This window comes from Microtus oregoni, unplaced genomic scaffold, assembly GCF_018167655.1.
Source record: "Microtus oregoni isolate MIOR12 unplaced genomic scaffold, Mior012 000025F_ref0000491, whole genome shotgun sequence".
Classification (NCBI taxonomy): Eukaryota; Metazoa; Chordata; class Mammalia; order Rodentia; family Cricetidae; genus Microtus; species Microtus oregoni.
The window spans coordinates 19,470,020-19,487,156 of NW_024543084.1; the positions used below are offsets into that span (position 1 = coordinate 19,470,020).

General features: G+C 43.5%; 1 protein-coding gene across 2 annotated transcripts in view; it reads left to right on the plus strand.

Annotated features, from left to right (window-relative positions):
* Cntrl (centriolin) overlaps positions 1-17,137 on the plus strand; it is an 86,595-nt gene that overhangs the window by 56,129 nt on the left and 13,329 nt on the right. For both annotated transcript variants that reach the window (XM_041675291.1, XM_041675292.1), the window contains 11 exons: positions 1,306-1,495; positions 3,371-3,687; positions 6,953-7,161; positions 9,441-9,633; positions 12,300-12,430; positions 12,623-12,763; positions 12,868-12,994; positions 13,150-13,314; positions 13,976-14,135; positions 16,136-16,251; positions 16,326-16,543. In XM_041675291.1, coding sequence (XP_041531225.1) covers positions 1,306-1,495; positions 3,371-3,687; positions 6,953-7,161; positions 9,441-9,633; positions 12,300-12,430; positions 12,623-12,763; positions 12,868-12,994; positions 13,150-13,314; positions 13,976-14,135; positions 16,136-16,251; positions 16,326-16,543 — 1,967 coding nt within the window. The remainder of the gene's footprint in view (positions 1-1,305; positions 1,496-3,370; positions 3,688-6,952; positions 7,162-9,440; positions 9,634-12,299; positions 12,431-12,622; positions 12,764-12,867; positions 12,995-13,149; positions 13,315-13,975; positions 14,136-16,135; positions 16,252-16,325; positions 16,544-17,137) is intronic.

Consider the following 17,137-nt stretch of genomic DNA (forward strand, 5'->3'; position numbering starts at 1 on the left):
TTAGAAGATTCTTCTATGAGGAAGGAAGGCTGACTAGCTGAAGCTGTGCGGTGGTGACAGTGAACAACTGTCCAGAGAAGGGTTAAGAGGGAGGAAACGGCTTGTGTGAAGAGGAAAGGTGGTATAGCCATCACGAGGAACCTGTAACGTTAGTTTACTGGAAATGCTGAACCAAGAGCTAGAAATGTAGACTGGGGCTGTGTGAGCTGCTCTTGTGCTGTGATGAACGAGCATGCCCAGAACAACCTAAAGAAGAAACAGTTGATTTGGGCTTGTGGTTCCAAAGCATCACCAGCAAGAGACCAGGTGTTTAAATACCTGAGCCTATGGACACATTCTCATTCAAACCACAGGGTCATTCTTCTTTAAAAGACCATTATATGTTAGGGGAAAAAGAGATTGTTCTTACTAGAGTCAGAGTTCAGAAGGATATTCTCGCTGAGCATGGGGGCTAGAGTTGGAGCTAGGCGAGCTTTCTGTGGGCCATTTGAAAGCCAGAGCTAGATTAGTGGAGCTGCGAAAGAAGACATAATATGAAAGGATGAGCTTGCTGCCTGAGCCTGGAAGTGAGTAATGGACCTAAGTGGGACTGAATGACACCCTTTGAGTCAGCTGTGGAGCTGAGTGTGATGGGAAACAGGAAGGACAGAAGCAGCCCACTCCAGGACAGCAAGACACTAACCTCCAGATTCTTTTGGAGTGTGTGGTTTCATTTACCTTAGCTACTGGGCTACTAAGGACAAGGCAAAGGAAGAAAAGCCACTAGCAGTCATGAGTGCAGGTAGGAGGCGGACAGGACACTCAAGGGTCTGATAACTTACAAAGAATTTATTTTTATTTTTCTCTCATGAAAAATTGTGCCATAAAGTAAACTCAGTCAAATAGCCAGACAGCATGCCTCTACCACTGCAGTGCTGTGAGGACCTTTATTCCCAGAGAATGGTCCAGACAGCAAGGTGGGGAATGGACGCTCTTACATAGCTTCCTGAAAAGAGCCCTACCCTTTTCACCAGAGCAGTCTGATGTGACTTCAGCCATTTCATACATACTCCTCCCTGCTCAGCCTTCCCAACACTGCCATGTTAAAGAAATGCTAATAAGCTGAGCCATATGTATGGACTATAGTTTATGACTGTGTATAACTGCAATCGTTTCTTATTTCTGTTTGTGAAAAATGAGAACCATAATAAGGACATAGATCCTTTCTTAGTTTTTGTGTATCTCACCTTAGCAGTGTACTCTGGCGTATCTAAAGGTCAGCCTTTCTGTTGATGATAGGCTGCACTCTTTTGTCACTGATTTTAGGTTTCCAGCCATAGTTCTCAAGCCACAAAGGACTCCGGTTTGGGTCTAAAGTATACAGCCTCTACTCCTCTTAGAAAACCACAGCCTGGACAGCAAGAAGAGAAGAACAACCGTGGACCTCTGCCTACTTCAGGATACTGGGTCTATTCACCCATCAGAAATAGGTTGCGTAAATCATTTTCAAATAGAGGTAGGTCACATCACATAAGGGAAGTTGCATTTCGACCTTTGTTTCCTTGAAATCCACAGGTGTATTCCAAAGTCCTTAGCTTACTCTGAGATCCTGTGCGATCCTGTGTTGGCCGACAAACTATCTTTTCATAGGTTATCTGAAAAGAACTGCACAGCGGGGGCTCCCTCCCAGACACTAGATTAGGCACAAAACACACAGAGATCCCTTATTAAGCAGGGAAGAAAAAGTGCTGCTTTCTGACTCTGGCAGAGAAACAGCAGCAGATGACCTTGCAGGGGTCATTTTAAGAGAAGAAGTGGGTAGTCTGTGTTAAAATGGGCTGGGGTGTGATGGTAAAGGAGATAAGAGGAGAGGGAGAAGGGTAAGGGGTAAGTGGGACCAAGCACTGCCTCTGGAGAGAGGAGACCGATGGGACACATGGGCAAATGTTGGTTTGTAAAGGTAAAGGGGGAAAGCCCCATGTTAGGATAAGGTGTTTAATTTTAATTGGGCATGTTAATTAGGTGAGCCAAAGGGGGCTTCTGATTGCTGGACTTCAATACCTCAATAGCTGGACCTTGGTGGTCAGCCTCATGAGAAGAAAGTGGCCAAATAAGGGAACTAGACCTTGGTGACTAGCTTTAGGAAGGCAGAGGGAATGGGACAAGGGCAAGGCCAGCCAGAGTCACGTGCCTAAGTGGGCTAGTTAGTATCTCTTCATTATCTGTCTAAAGCAATGTTCTCAACCTATGGGATGTGACCCTTTGGGGTTGAACAACTCTTTCACAGGGGCTGCTTATCCTGCATATCAGATAATTACATAATGATTCATAACAGTAGCAAAATCACAGTTATGAAGTAGCAATGAAAATAATTTTATGGTTGGGGGTGTCACTATAAAATTAGGAACTGTATTAAAAGATGCAGCATTAGGAAGATTGAGAACCGCTAATCTAAAGATACTTGTAGCATGCCATGTTCAAGCCTCTTTGCCTTTGTCTGTTTTCAGTGCTGTAGGTAGAGCACAGGCCCTAGCACATGCTAGGTAAGCACTTTGCCATTGAGCTACATCCTCACCCCTAAACCTCCATTTTTCTGTAATGTTTGTCTTCCTCTTTCCTTCCCCAGACCAATTCATACTCAGGGTTTAGGAAGACTATGCTCCTTGTATGGTGTCTTCCTCCACTCTCTCCAACTGAATAGTTTCTTGGCTTGTGCTTCTAGGTCATGGAACATTGGATAATTTTTTTTTTATCTACTAAGATTGTCAGAGATAGTCTTTCAAAGCTTTGTGCCAAGAATGAGACTTGGGTAGTCTAAGCTCTTACATTTCATAGCTCTGTGGGCACAGTCAAACCATTCTGCGGCTCTGAGACTGTTGATCCATGACATAGTAATACTATATTTTGGTGATTTGTTCATTAAGAAAATATTTGTTGGGATGGAGATGTAGCTCATTGTTAGTTCAATCCCTAGCAACACAAAAGCAAACAAACAGGAACTCTTCCTTGGGTGAGTGCCTGCTGTGTGTTTGCTTTATTTAATGTCAGGTCAGCAGACACAGCTCCTGCCTTTAGGGGAGATGAGTAGGAAGTAAGCCGTCATATTAGAGTGTTACATGTCATGGCAGAATCAACTTGAGTTCTGTCTCATAACATCTCTGTTGATATTTTATGTAGTATAAACCACATATTCAAATGATTGCTGAATACATCTGTGGGTGAAGAAACGTGAAGTGTTAGCTGCTGAAAATACTTTGTGTATTGATCTGTTTCTCACAACTACATTTGACCATTCTTACAATTTTGTTTTACATCTCCTATGTTTTGATTAAAATGCTCTTGTTTCTTCCTAAATCTACTTACCTAGTATACTCTCCTGTTTATTTCACAGAAGATGCAGACAGTGGAGGAGATAGCCAGGAAGAGAGTGGACTGGATGACCAGGAGGAACCCTCATTTGTGCCTCCTCCTGGGTACATAATGTACACTGTGCTTCCTGATGGCTCTCCAGTACCCCAAGGAATGGCCTTGTATGCACCATCGCCTCTTTTGCCCAGCAACAGCCAACCTCTGCACCCTGGCACTGTGGTTTATGGCCCACCTCCTGCTGGAGCCCCCATCTTATGTGGACCTCCTCCCACCAACTTTGCTGTTCCCCTTGTCCCTGTGGGTATGCAGCATTGCAATGTCCCAGAGCACCATAACCTAGTAAGTGGGAAACAGCTTCCAAGTGCTTCAGACAGACGCACATGTGATGAGTTCACGGATGCATGAGCCTAAACCAGGAGTGAGATTATAGGGCTGATGTTTAAAAAACAAACAGTCTCCTATTAAAATATGATTTTGAACAGCATAGGAAATTCTCAAGCCCAAAGCCTGATGCAGCTAACTGTTTTCTAAAATGCTTTCAGTCTAAACACCAACAACTTCCTATTGTTAACTGTGTAGTAGTGTTTATGTAAAGCTATCACATACTAGTACCTGTAGCTTATGTACGTGTGTGAGTATGCTCCACATGTACACGTGTGCCCATATGTGCTGATATGTATAAACAGCATTCAGTACATATGGGTGAGAATTATCTCTGGGTTAACTGATGATTATACATTTTTTCTACAGTTATTGTTGTATGCACATTTGAATTCTGTTTTCCCATTTACTAATAGAAATAATACCCAGTTTTTATAATTTAAAGATTTTATTATTAATTTCTTGTTTATTAATTACATATATATATGTGTGGCCGGGTGGTGATGGCGCACACCTTTAATCCCAGCACTTGGGAAGCAGAGGCCACTGTTCTATGAGTTCAAGGCCAGACTGGTCTACAGAGCAAGTACCAAGACAGACTCAAAAGCTACAGAGAGAAACCCTGTCTCAAAAAACCAAAAACAAATACCAAAAAAAAAAAAAAAAAAAAAAGCCACGTGTTGGGTGTGCATGTGAATATGATGCCTTCAGAGGCAGAAATGGTATCAACTCCCCTGGAGCTGGAGTTATAGACAGTTGTGAGAAGCCTGGTGTGGGTTCTAGGAAAGGAACTTAAGTCTGCTGCAAGAATTGTTGTATGACAAAACTTTCCCTGGGGCGACACAGCACACACATCTACCCACCCCAGATAGGGAACTCAGAGCAGACTAAAGTACAGACACCACCAAAATGCAGCTTAGTGAACCAGTGAGTTTCATTGAGGTTACTTACAGAACTGTGTGTTAGGGGCTACATACAGGAACAGAAATGAGTCGCAGCTGCATCACTAAGGCCCATCCCAGCTCACAGAAGCTGGGAACCTGGCTCACGCTGTACACACTGACAGCTCACAGGTTGGTGAATATCCTTTCCAAGTGACTAGGTTGCTCTAAACCACTTCCAGGCAGTTCTGCTGGTTTCTGCATCTTCTAGGTAGCTGGTCTTAGCTCTGCTTACTCTAGCAGGGAGGGAGGTCTAGTGAATGTGATCAGTTTCAGGGGCTTCCTGAAGCTATTTTGAGTTGTTTACCTCCCTGCTTAAGGGCAGGATGGGATATTTCAATATAGGAGGAAACTGTTATACAACAGAACAGTACAAATATTTTTAAACAGCATGTTAATATCTAGATAACATTTCTTTATTTGTACGTGCAATAGGTGACTGTGTGGATTCTTTTTGTTTGTTTGTTTTTGTTTGTTTGTTTGTTGGTTTTTCAAGACAGGGTTTCTCTGTAGCTTTGGAGCCTGTCCTGCAACTACCTCTTGTAGAACAGGCTGGCCTCGAACTCACAGAGATCCACGGGCATGAGCCGCTACCGCCCGGCAGACTGTGTAGATTCTTTTTAAAAAAAAAAAAAAATCTGTTTATTTTTTTATGTATACAGTATTCTCAGTATTCTGTCTGCATGTACTCCTGCAGGCCAGAAGAGGGCACCAGATCTCATTACAGATGGTTGTGAGCCACCCTGTGGTTCCTGGGAACTGAACTCAGGCCCTTCAGAAGGGCATGCAGTGCTCTTAACCACTGAGCCATCTCTCCAGCCCACAGTGTGGATTCTTAAATGTGCTTTTTATTCTTAGGCTAGATTTTAAGAAGTGGTTACTTCCTAATCCAATTGCTTTCTACTTTTTTGGTTCTAATATAACACTGCATCCCAAGCTCATCTTTTGAGCTCAGAGCACTTAGAGCATTTGTTCTTTCCTCCCTTCTCAGCCCACTGAGGGAACAGAAGAAAAGATACCTGGTATCAGGTCATTGTCCCCTTCTAGTAGGTCACAGTTGGTCCACGGGGCCCACATGTGGCTTTTGCATACATTCAGTTTGTAACCATCTGTCTGTTAAGCATTTGCTGATACTCCCTTGGGTTATTTCTTTTACCCTGGAATGAACACAGAACACACCTAGTGCTCAGCACAAAGGATCTCTGTTTGCCCCAGAGTGACAAAGACAGATGACAAGGGAGAAGAGAAAAGGGGCAAGAGAGGGGAGGGGAAGGGATATTTGCCTTGGAGGGACAAAGGACTGCCTCTGGATAGAGATAAGACACACATGGCCCTTAGGCAAATGGCAGTTTATTAAGGGACAAGGGGAACTCCCATTAGGATGAGGTAATTTTGATTGGGCATGTTAATTAGTGTAGCCAAATGGGGGCTTTTGATTGCTGGACTTCCATACTTTGATAGTTGGACCTTGGTAGTCAGCCCCAGGAGGAGGAAGTGGCCAAAAAGGGAATAGAACTTGGTGGCTAGCTTTAGGAATATGACCTAATGGTTTTTAGCAAGGGGAAAAGGGAAAGGTGAAGAGCAAAGCTGTTGGTGCCCTGTTTGCTATGCTCAGGCCTACTAGAGCCCTTCAAGAATACATGACTCACACAGCTTCTCCAGTGTGCTTTCACACCTCAACGTTGTAGTTTTCTGTTTTGTTTCCCCCTTCTTTTGGTTATTGTTTGGTTGTTTGAAACAGTTTCTCTGTGTACCCCTGGCTGGCTGGCCTGGAGCTTGTTGTGTAGACCAGTCTGGCCTCCAACTTGGAGATCCTCCTGCCTCTGCCACCCAAGTGCTGGTATTAAAAGCATGCACCACCACCTTCCAGCTAGCTTCTTCTTTCTTGAGACTTGGTTTACCTTTTTCATTCTGCAAAATGAAGGCAAAATACCTCTTCTTCTGGGAACCTATTTCAACAGTTCTCCCATGTGTCCAGAGTAGAGAGAGACTTCAATTTCTTTGTTCTGCTAGATGCTGAACTCTAGAGACAGAGCGGTTTGGTGAGTTTCTAATGTAGAGTCAAACTGATGGAAAAGTTATGTGAAGTCTGTCAGTTCCATCTTGCCGTGTGAAAAAAAATTGACTTGACTCAATTTTTCTTCCCATACTGAAGTCTTAGAATGCCCCACTATTTTTTAAGCCATAGATCCATACTTTATCCAATCGATTTCAACTTCTGACAGCAAAAGGGAAGAGATGCCCTCTGATATCTCAATAATGCATTCACGTTCTATGACCAGGAGAATGAAGTTTCTAGACTAGAAGACATAATGCAGCACCTAAAATCAAAACGACGGAAAGAACAATGGCTGAAAGCAACCAAGCAGCATTCTGAGAAAGAAGTGGAAGAGCTGCTGCATAATATTGATGACCTTTTGCAAGAGAAGAAAGAACTAGAACATGAAGTAGAAGAATTGCATAGAACCATCCAGAAACATCAACAACGAAAGTAAGCATCCACCATTATATTTCTATAATTCAGAGGATACCATATCAGTTCGGAAGGGTGCCTCAGTCAGCAGTGCCTCATAAAACATTCTATCATTGTAAAACTTTCTTAAATCTAAACTGCAAAATAGTAAATGTTAGCTGTATGTGGTTCTTTAAATGTGGCAAAGGGAACTGATAAAATTTAATTCCAATTAATTTAGTGCTCCGTGGTAAATACCACTTAGGACAGCGAATATCTAAGGTATCCTGGCAGATCATCCAGATCAGCCTTTTTGTGGTTCTCTGGTGACCAGCACAGCCATTCTCCATCCCAGCCACCACAGCAGAACATACAACAGGGTTTTCAAACCTTTGTTCTCTGTGGTGTCTGTGTGGTTTCCTTGTCCTTCTGACGTTGCATTCAGAGAGCTAACTGACCCTTTTCTGTTATTTCCACTGCTGTATCCTTTAATTAGTGGAATTCTAGACCACTAACATGGCTTCCACGCTGACCACCATGTGTAGAATCTTTCTCTCCAGTCTGCCAGGAAACACTGGACTCAGTCTCATCTTGGTACATAGGCAGTCTGAACCCTGCCTGTTTTGGTTAGACTTCAGCCTCAGAAAACACTTGGCATGAACCACATCTGTGCTATCCCCTAGCACCACTTTCCTCTGCCTCCGCACCTTCACTTCTGTCTTCTTCCTGAAATGCCCTCCCCAAGCCGTCCATCTGTCCTGCCTTTCAAAACAAAGGTGGGGGCTGAGGGACTGGAGAGATGGCTCAGCAGTTTAAAGCACTTGTTGCTTTTTGCAGAGGACCCAGGTTCAGTTCCCAGCACTCACATAGTGGCTCACAAACATCCATAACTCCAGTTCCAGGGTATCTGACACCCTCTTTTTGACCTCTGTGGACACCAGGCAGTCTGTGGTGCACATACATACATGAAAGCAAAACATTCATAGATATAAAATCTTAAAAAAAAAAATTAAAACAAAGGTCAGGGGTTCCCTTTTACACTAAACTTTTCCTTTTTTCTTCTTCCTCTCAGGTATCCTGTGAAAGTTAGGGTTAGCAACCTTTGACATAGCCCTGCTCATGCAGTGCTGTAAGCAACCAGAGAGTCAATAGGGTGATAGCTGAACCTCCGTCTACGGGTGCCTGTACCTAGCTAGCATAGAGTCAGTCAGTTCACAGAGCCTCTGTTGTCTGCTCAGTTCTATAAAATGTTGTCTTCTGTGGTGCTCCATGAATTATGGCTGTTCCCCAGTTTTTGTCAATTAATCCACACTAGCCTAGGCCTCCTCTCGGGGTGGTCGGGGGCCTGTGAGGCATGCAGAATGAAAGAGACAAGATCACTGCTGCCTAGGAGTGGACAGGTGAGTGATTAAAACTGCTGTGGAAAGCAAGAGCCTCACTGAGAAGAACGGGATGCTGTGCTCGTGGGTAGGGTGGTTATAGCTACTAGTCATGTGAATGTACATCTTAGGACGAGCACGGCGGTGGTGGAGCAGTAGGACATCTCTTCTGCCACTGTAACAGTAGGAAGAAAATGACACTTAAGTCATCAGAGAAAAAGGCAAAAGTTCTCTGCACACCTTTGTTTAAAGAGAGAAGAAAAACATCAGTGTGCTGAGTTTGTTCTCATGTTTTTCTCTGAAGCATTTTCATATAATTTGTCATATTAGCCTTGAGTTACTGAATTTTGTGTCACTTTTTTGTCAAATCTTTTATGACAGTTTTACTCTAATATAAAGAAGTAAGTCACAAATCCATGCAGTGTTTGAGGCCAACTGGCCTGGGGTCTGTCCTTGAGGACTGTCATAGGACCTGGATATTATTGTGTAGCCACTTCCTTTATTTCTATTTTTCAAAAAAATAATATGGCAGCATTGTCTTGGCCAGATGTTGACAGCACAAACTCACCAGGCATTTTACATAGTGTGTGTTTACTGCCAGGAATATTCCATGTTTGTAATAATAGTACGTTTTGAACATAACCAACTGTAGCTACCTCTCTATGTATGTAGAATTGAGTGCTCTCTCTGTGTGTATGCTTGCAGGCCAGAGGAGGGCATCAGACCCCATTACAGATGGTTGTGAGCCACCTTGTGGTTGCTGGAAATTGAATTCAGGACCTCCGGAAGCGCAGCCAGTGTCCTTAATTTCTGAGCCATCTCTCCAGCCCGTAGTTACCTCTCTTAGAAAGTTAGTAAATTCTTGAACACTCTTCATAGGCTATGAGTGTCCATATTATCTATGTTTAAAATCTCTTGATATTCATGTAATTTTTTTAGGGACTTCATTGATGGAAATGTTGAGAATCTTATGACTGAACTAGAAATAGAAAAGTCTCTCAAACGCCATGAGGATATTGTCGACGAGGTTGCGTGCATAGAGAAGACTCTTCTGAAGCGGCGCTCGGAGCTCAGGGAAGCTGACCGACTTTTGGCAGAAGCTGAGCATGAGCTTTCCTGCACTAAGGAGAAGGTGAGTCTGGTATGGTTCTGGCTGGGGCTCCTGTGTGACACAGTGACTACTGCTGCCTGCCTAAGACTACAGGGGAAACGGATGAGAGCACTGTCCAGGTCTGGACATCTGGGCCAGTAGTTTAGGTCCTCAGGCTTGGCTTGCCCTTCCGTAAATTCGAGCTAAGAATACGCAGGCTGTTTAGTATTAAATAGCATGTTTTAAATTCCTGAAGTTGTTTAGTTCAGCATGTCCTTCTCTCCCATCTGCCTGTGTTTGTTGAGGGATTGTTGTTTGTTTTTAATTTGGACTCTTCAATCTGTGTCTTTTTAAATGACCAATCAGATTCTTATAGAAGTCTTGCTTTTCTTCACATTGATAACAGAAGTAATGATATCCTTTCAGTTCCTAGGTCATAGATTTTCATTTATTTAAGTACAGCCAAGTTGAAATTAAAAAAACAAAGGTTCTGAGATGTTCTTTGCAGAACCTACCTCTGTGGTGAGTGAGTGACAGTAACAGCATTCTTTAGGCCACAACGCTGGAGAAATCCAGAGGGAAGGTGATTTTCCAAGCCCGTATGGTGGCTATTTATAAAAGCCATTTCGTTTCGCATCCCTGGCAGCTCTGTGAATTGACGTTAGCATGGTTTACCTATCAACTCAGCGCAGCTTATATCTGGCCCAGCGTTGCACAGCTGAAGCAGCGCCTTCCTAAGAGTTCTTTAGTAAATGAGAATTCCAGAGAGAGACAAAGCCCCTGGGCACATGAGACACCTCAGAAACTATTTTTATTTTGTTAGTTCAACTTGAATCTATTTAAGTTAATAGAAACCTACTACTTGGAACTGAATGGGTGGCTTTACCTATTAAATTCTGTGTACTGTTGTTGCAATACAACCCAAAGGTTTTTCATTTGTTTGGTTTTGGTTTTGAGTTTGTTTTTCAGGATGTTAGATCAGGTTTTATCTGCTAGTCAACAGGGTGTCAGGTCCCCCACAGAGGTGGCCAAGGCATGTCTCTAATTTCAGAGGCTGAAGCTAACCCAATGTAAACTGTAGTGAGTCTCTGCAGCATTTCAACCCTACATCAGTGGAGTCCATCAGTCTTCACAGACATAGCCCCTTCCAGGAAGCCTCCCTCACATGGTACATGGTCTTAAATGAGAACAGGGATGTCCTCATTTCTTTTTTTTTTTTCTTTTGGTTTTGTTTTCGGTTTTGTTTTGTTTCAGTTTTTCAAGACAGGGTTTCTCTGTTTCTCTGTGTAGCCCTGGCTGTCCTGGATCTCACTCTGTAAACCAGGCACAAACTCATAGAGATCCACCCACCTCTGCCTCCCGAGTGCTGGGATTAGAGGTGTGCGCCACCACTGCCTGACCTTCATTTCTTTTCTTACGAGGAGTCCTTGTGCTGTAAACATTCAGTTGCTGTGTGGAGAAGTAGAGAAAACATATCACCTGTATTTGTTTTAATCAGTAGCATTGGCAGTGGGCACACAGAGGAAAGTTGACCACACAGCAGACTGCTCTCTCCTCCCAGGGACTCAAGGTTAAGGCTTGTGAAGCAGGGGAGAGGAAGCAGCTGAATGTGCCAGACATGTTAGAACCTGCCCAGGAGGCTAGAGCGCCTTCCTTCTTGAGCAGGGCGATGCTCTGCTGATGAGCCGGCAGAAGGCAGCTCAGTGAAGAGATGCGGTGACGTGTCCAGTGCTGTGGACCTTCCAGCCAGTTGACATCCACAGGACAGTTCAGACAGATTTCACCCGCAGACACCTATGACTTCTGAGGCTCTATGGGAGTCAGTATTCAGTCAGTACAAACTAAACTCTCCTTTTAGATCCATTAAACCTCTTAATCTAGGCAGATCAGGAAACCAAGTTGATGTTTGATATGCCAAATCTAGCATAGGAATATATCCAGAGACTTCAAAGAGATTTGGTGTTGGTGTTCCTTAGCCATAAAGAAGTCACCATCACAAATGAGAACCCATTTCACAATGATATCTGATGTAAGAAGAATCTATGCGAGAGAGTGAAAGCTTGGTAAAATTGTTGCCATTTATTTTTATTTATTTAAACTTAACTGAAAGTTTTATTGAGGGAAGGGAGTGGGAAAGGGAGAGAGAGGAAGAGAAGAGAAAGAAAAAGAGACACAGAGACTAGAGAAGAAGTAGGAAAAGTCCTGCTTGCCCCTAAAGAAGAGCAGCAGAAAGGAGACAGATTATTGCCATTTAGTTGACTAAATTTGATAATAATCCAATTTTTGAAATAAAAAGGTATCTCCAGTCAGTCTCATCAACTTGGAACAGCTTTTTTTCTTACGAGCTCTTTGTTGACAAAGATGTAGTTGTACAGTTCCTCTCACCTGCTTACACCACTTGAAGTTCTTTTCTGCTCTAGCATACTCTGACATCGGCATGCTGCTACACACCATCACAAAGACTAGGTCACAGTCTGTTTTAATTCACTATCTTCATCTTTCATTTGTCCAGATTTATCTAACTATATTTTTACATAGTGATTATTTGCTTCTGGACAACTCTCTGAGTATTAGAGAGTCATAGCAAAGGAATGTTTTCAGGTGTTTCTGTTTGTGTCATGTTTACTGAGATTTGTACCAGTTAATTCGGTAAATAACTATGGTAAGTACTATAGTCGAATTGGTTTTAATGGCAGTTTCTCTTCTAGACAAAGAATGCTGTTGAAAAGTTTGCTGATGCTGAAAGAAATTTATTACAAACTGAGTCAGATGCTGAAGCATTAGAAAAGAGAGCCCAGGAGACTGCACTTAACCTCATGAAAGCCGAGCAGCAACTAAGGTGGGTAGACCCCAGACTTCTGAGGTGGGTGGAGCCCAGCCTGCTGGGTGGACCCCAGTGCTACTGAGGTAGGTGACCTCGGGACTGATGAGGCGGGTTGACTCCTGTGCCACTGAGGGCTGAGGTGCACAGAGTAATATGGTTGATGTGTGCTAAGCCTGAAGAGCCAAGGGGGTAAATATCTCGTTGTAGACTGCTCCAGGCTGATGCAGAGGACTTGGAGCAGCACAAAATCAAACAAGAAGAGATCTTAAAAGAAATAAACAAAGTTGTAGCAGCCAAAGATGCAGATTTCCAGTGTCTGAATGAGAAGAAGGAGAAACTGACAGAAGAGTGAGTAAAGGCCTCTGAGGGGCCCCGGGATGGGGGTGGGGGCCACAGCAGCTGTGGGTGCCAGGCCCCTTTAGAGGCTGCTAAAGTACTGCCCTGCTTCGTAGGCTTCAGAGTCTGCAAAGAGACATCGAGATAGCAGAGTGCAATGAGGATCGCCACCTGCAGATCCTCAGAGAATCTGAGACTCTCCTTCAGGCCAAGAGAGCTGAGCTGGAAACACTGAAAAGCCAGGTGTGGCTAGATACTCGGAAGAAGACTAATTAAGACATATTTATTCTTGAGGATTGCTGGATAAGGTTTATTAATTGTAGAAAAGATGGGAAAATACAAAAAATATTAAAAATAGATACATCTTGAAGTCCAACTTCCTATCTCTCCTTTTTCAGGTGACAAGCCAGCAGCAGGAGCTGGCTGACCTAGATGCGCAGTTGAGACATAGAAGGGAGGAGCTGCTCCTACTCCAGGACAGCCTGGTCCAGGCAAAATCTGATCTCCAGGAAGCCCTGACACTGGGCGAGACGGAAGTCGCTGAGAAGTGCAGTCACATCAGGGTATGTTTGACGATAGGCTCTCTTAGGAGTCCAGGGCAGTGCCGTAGGTTTATATTGAAGCTTTTCCCTGGTTCTCCCCAAATGGAGATAGAAGAGCCTCCTCCACAATGCTGTTGGACATGTGTTAATGTACTGGTGATGAGGGAGTCAGGTTACCACCTGATACACTTTGGGGTCTCTTGCTTCTTGGCTTTCTCATGCCTTTCCTGTCCAGAAAAGCCCTTATTCCCAGGACAGTCTACATCCCATTCTGCCTGTTTCTCAAAGCTCAGCCACATGCAACCTCCTGTTTTGGTTTGGGTTTTGTTTTTTGTTTTGTTTTTCAGTTTCTCTTAAGGAGTTTTTTTCTCTTGTATTTGAGAGCAGCCTCTTGTCTGTGACAGTATCTGTGCTCCCAGCCTTCAGTCCTGACAGCCCCTGAGGCTGGAAGCAGTCTTTGTATGGGGAAAATCACACAATGGCCTATGTATGAATTATGTTACTTTTTTCTGTTACAGGGTAGATGTTAGTATAAAATATGGTTCTGTTCTTGGCACCAAAGGCAAAAATTGCTATAAACTAATTTACAAATTAGGTATGCGAGATAAAACAACAACAGAGCTGACTCCTGTGAAAGGCATGCCAGTTCTTCACAGAGGAGATGACTTTTATTTAAACACAGGAAGTAAAGTCTCTGCTGGAAGAACTGAGTTTCCAGAAAGGAGAACTGAATGTCCACATCAGTGAAAAGAAGACTCAGCTTGCACTTATAAAGCAGGAGATGGAGAAAGAGGAAGAAAACCTTCAGGTAGTTTTACAGCAGCTGCAGAAACATAAGGCTGGTAAGTTTAAAGAGCAGGTCTCAAAGTGTGAGGCTGGGAGCATCTGTGCCGCACCTCACCACACTGACATCACTGATGAGCAAAGAGGAGCAAGTTATGAAAGGAACATGATGGTCCCTGCCATTCCGTTTCTTAAGGTTTACTTAAAGGGAAGTAGCCATATTAGTGGCTGATTAGAGTGTGCTGTTGGAAGGAAGGCTCTTAGAACTGATGGGGTATAACAGAGAGGTTTCAAATATTCAAATTTGTAAAACCAATTTTGTGGGCTATTTGATCACACTGTGAAACCCAAAGCTGTGTTAATAAAATCAACCTTGGATTAGTTAATTTTATTAGTTGACAGGAATAACCATACAGAAAGATGGATAAAGAGGCAGAGGCACACAGGAAAGAGTAGGGAGTTTCATGGTATTTTTGGTTTGGGACAGCTGAAGAGAGGCCATCTTGTTAGGTCTCTGGCCCAAAAGGAAAACCAGCTGACTGCTTCTCAGCCTCTCTGAGCTAGCAGGTTTTCACCCCAACATCTGACTCCCAAGTCTTTATTGGTAAAGAGAATGATAGAGACTTAGTCAAAAAAGTACATTTGGTGGCAACAACAGAGCTGGTGCTGGTATGACTGGAAATCTCGCCAGGCCTCAGGGCTGTGGGGCCATAAATGGTAGGTAAGATATCAGATCAGGTACAGCCACTAAAGCCGACTGAAAAACAACAAGCTGAAGTGCCCATTTCTACTCATCTAGAGATGGCCCGCCTTTATGTGCACCATAGCGTGATTTGTGATTACAGAACTGGAAAGAAAAGGCTTATGTTTAATACTTAAAGACATGAAAAATTAGAGTGAAAAAAATTTAGGTGGATGGTGAGTATGAGATATAGCCCAGTTATTTATTTATTTATTTATTTATGATCATGTTTTATTTTATGTGAGCATAGTGTGTGCATGCCTACGTGTGTACACAGCCCAGAGGAGGACATCTGATGTCCTGTTGGGTCACTATCTTATTCCCTTGAGACGAGGGCTCTCACTAAACCTGGTCCCAGTGATCCTCCTACCTCTGCACCCCACCCCACCCCACACATACACACATAGAATACTACAGTTATAGCTATAGTTATATACTTTTTCTGTGGGTTCTGGGATCCAAACTCAGGTCCTCATATCCACATAGCAAATGCTTTTTACTGGCAGTGTCCTGGAAACCTGTCTGGGAAGTGAGGGAATGGGGAAAACACCAGATAAGCAGACATGGGCCACACTCGCTCCGCTAGAGCAGCACAGTGGAGGTGGGGTCCAGTCTCTATAGGCCTGCATAGCAGTCTCAGGCTGTATATATTTGGGAGGAGGAAGCTGCATTGCTCGCCAGTGCACACAGTGTCAGCATTCACAGACTCGGTCACGTCAGGTTCCTGTCCAGAGCTTCCCAGTCCACCTGAGGCTTTTAGGTAAACTACCATTGACTGTGGGTCTGAGGCTGTGCCCATGTCAAACAAAGTGTACTCCTGAAATAAAACACCCCAAAATGCTCTTGTAGTAGTCATCTTTTGAGTTTTTTATTACATTGTTTGCTTATTAAATGTGTACATGTGAGAAACAGTATGGAAGTCAGGCAACTTTGGGGCATTGGTTCTTTCCACCACGTGGGTCCAAATTTTTCCTATTTTAATTAATATTTTTTCAAAAAAAGTACTTAGTTCATTCTATATGGAAATAAATGCTCCTAGAATCAGAATTTTATTAAATGTTTTTAACAAATTAGTGTCATTTTTGTTTACTTGCCTCCCAGTGCTGGGATTAAAGGTGTAAGCCACCACCAGCCAGCTACAAATTAGTGTTTTTAACAGGACTTTCAAAAAGGTTTTTCCTTTAAAAATAAAATCAGCATTTAGGTAATTCAGCAAAATTGTGTTTCTATGTCAGTCAACAAGGAGGTACGGTCTGTTGTGCTCGAGCTCTGTCTCCTGGCTCTCTTCCTGGCACTGACCCGCTTTGTCTCTGTCAGAACTAAAGAATGTAGCAAACACGCTGCAACTTGAAAACAGTGAGCTCCAAGGTCTGAGGCTACAGCACAACCAGAAGGTGACAGAGCTGGAGAAGACCCAGGTGGACGTGCTGGAGGTACGAGGGAAAACCCGTGCCTTTCCCCCGAGCCTTTCTCCTCAGGGTTCTGAAGTCTTTCCTGTCTGACTCAGGAAAAGCTGGAGCTGGAGAGTTTGCAGCAGACAGCACAGCAGCAGAACAGGGAAATAGAGTGGCAGAAGCAGCTGCTGGAGAGAGACAAGCGGGAAATAGAGCGAGTGAGGGCCGAGACCCAGGCACTGCGGTCATGCGTGGAGTGTTTGACTAAAGAAAAGGAAGATCTCCAAGAACAGTGTGAAACTTGGGAAAAGAAGTCTTCACATGCCAAAAGGTAAGGGAGCTGCTCATAGTGCTGCATGTCTGGAATCCCAGTACCCAGGAGCTGAGGCAGGAGCATTGCCATGAATTTAAGGCCACCATGGCCTACATAGCAGGTTCTAAGCCACCAGTGCTATTTAATAAGAACCTGTCTCAAATCAATAGCAAAAGCCAAGTGTGGTGACGCACGCCTTTAATCCCAGCACTCGGGCAGGTGGATCTCTGAGTTTGAGGCCAGCCTGGTCTATAGAGGGAGTTTCAGGACAGCCAACACTGTTAAACAATGAAACCCTGACTCAACAAAACAGCAAAAATTATAACAGAAAAAAATATTTTACAAACCTTACAGCATAATTTTCTGGGTTTTTTTTTTTGGTACTTTTTTTTTTTCAACTTTTCTCCCCTTAAGAGCATTTTTTCAAAAACTGCCTTGCTGAATGTAAGTGACAGTTGTATGGCTGGACACACTGCAGGGCCACTGGCAGTGGCACTAAAATTTATCCCTACTGCATGTACTGGCATTTTGGAACCCATTCTCTTTGGATGGATACCTTGCTCAGCCTAAATATAGTAGGGAGGGTCTTGGATCTCCCCCAAAGCAATGTGC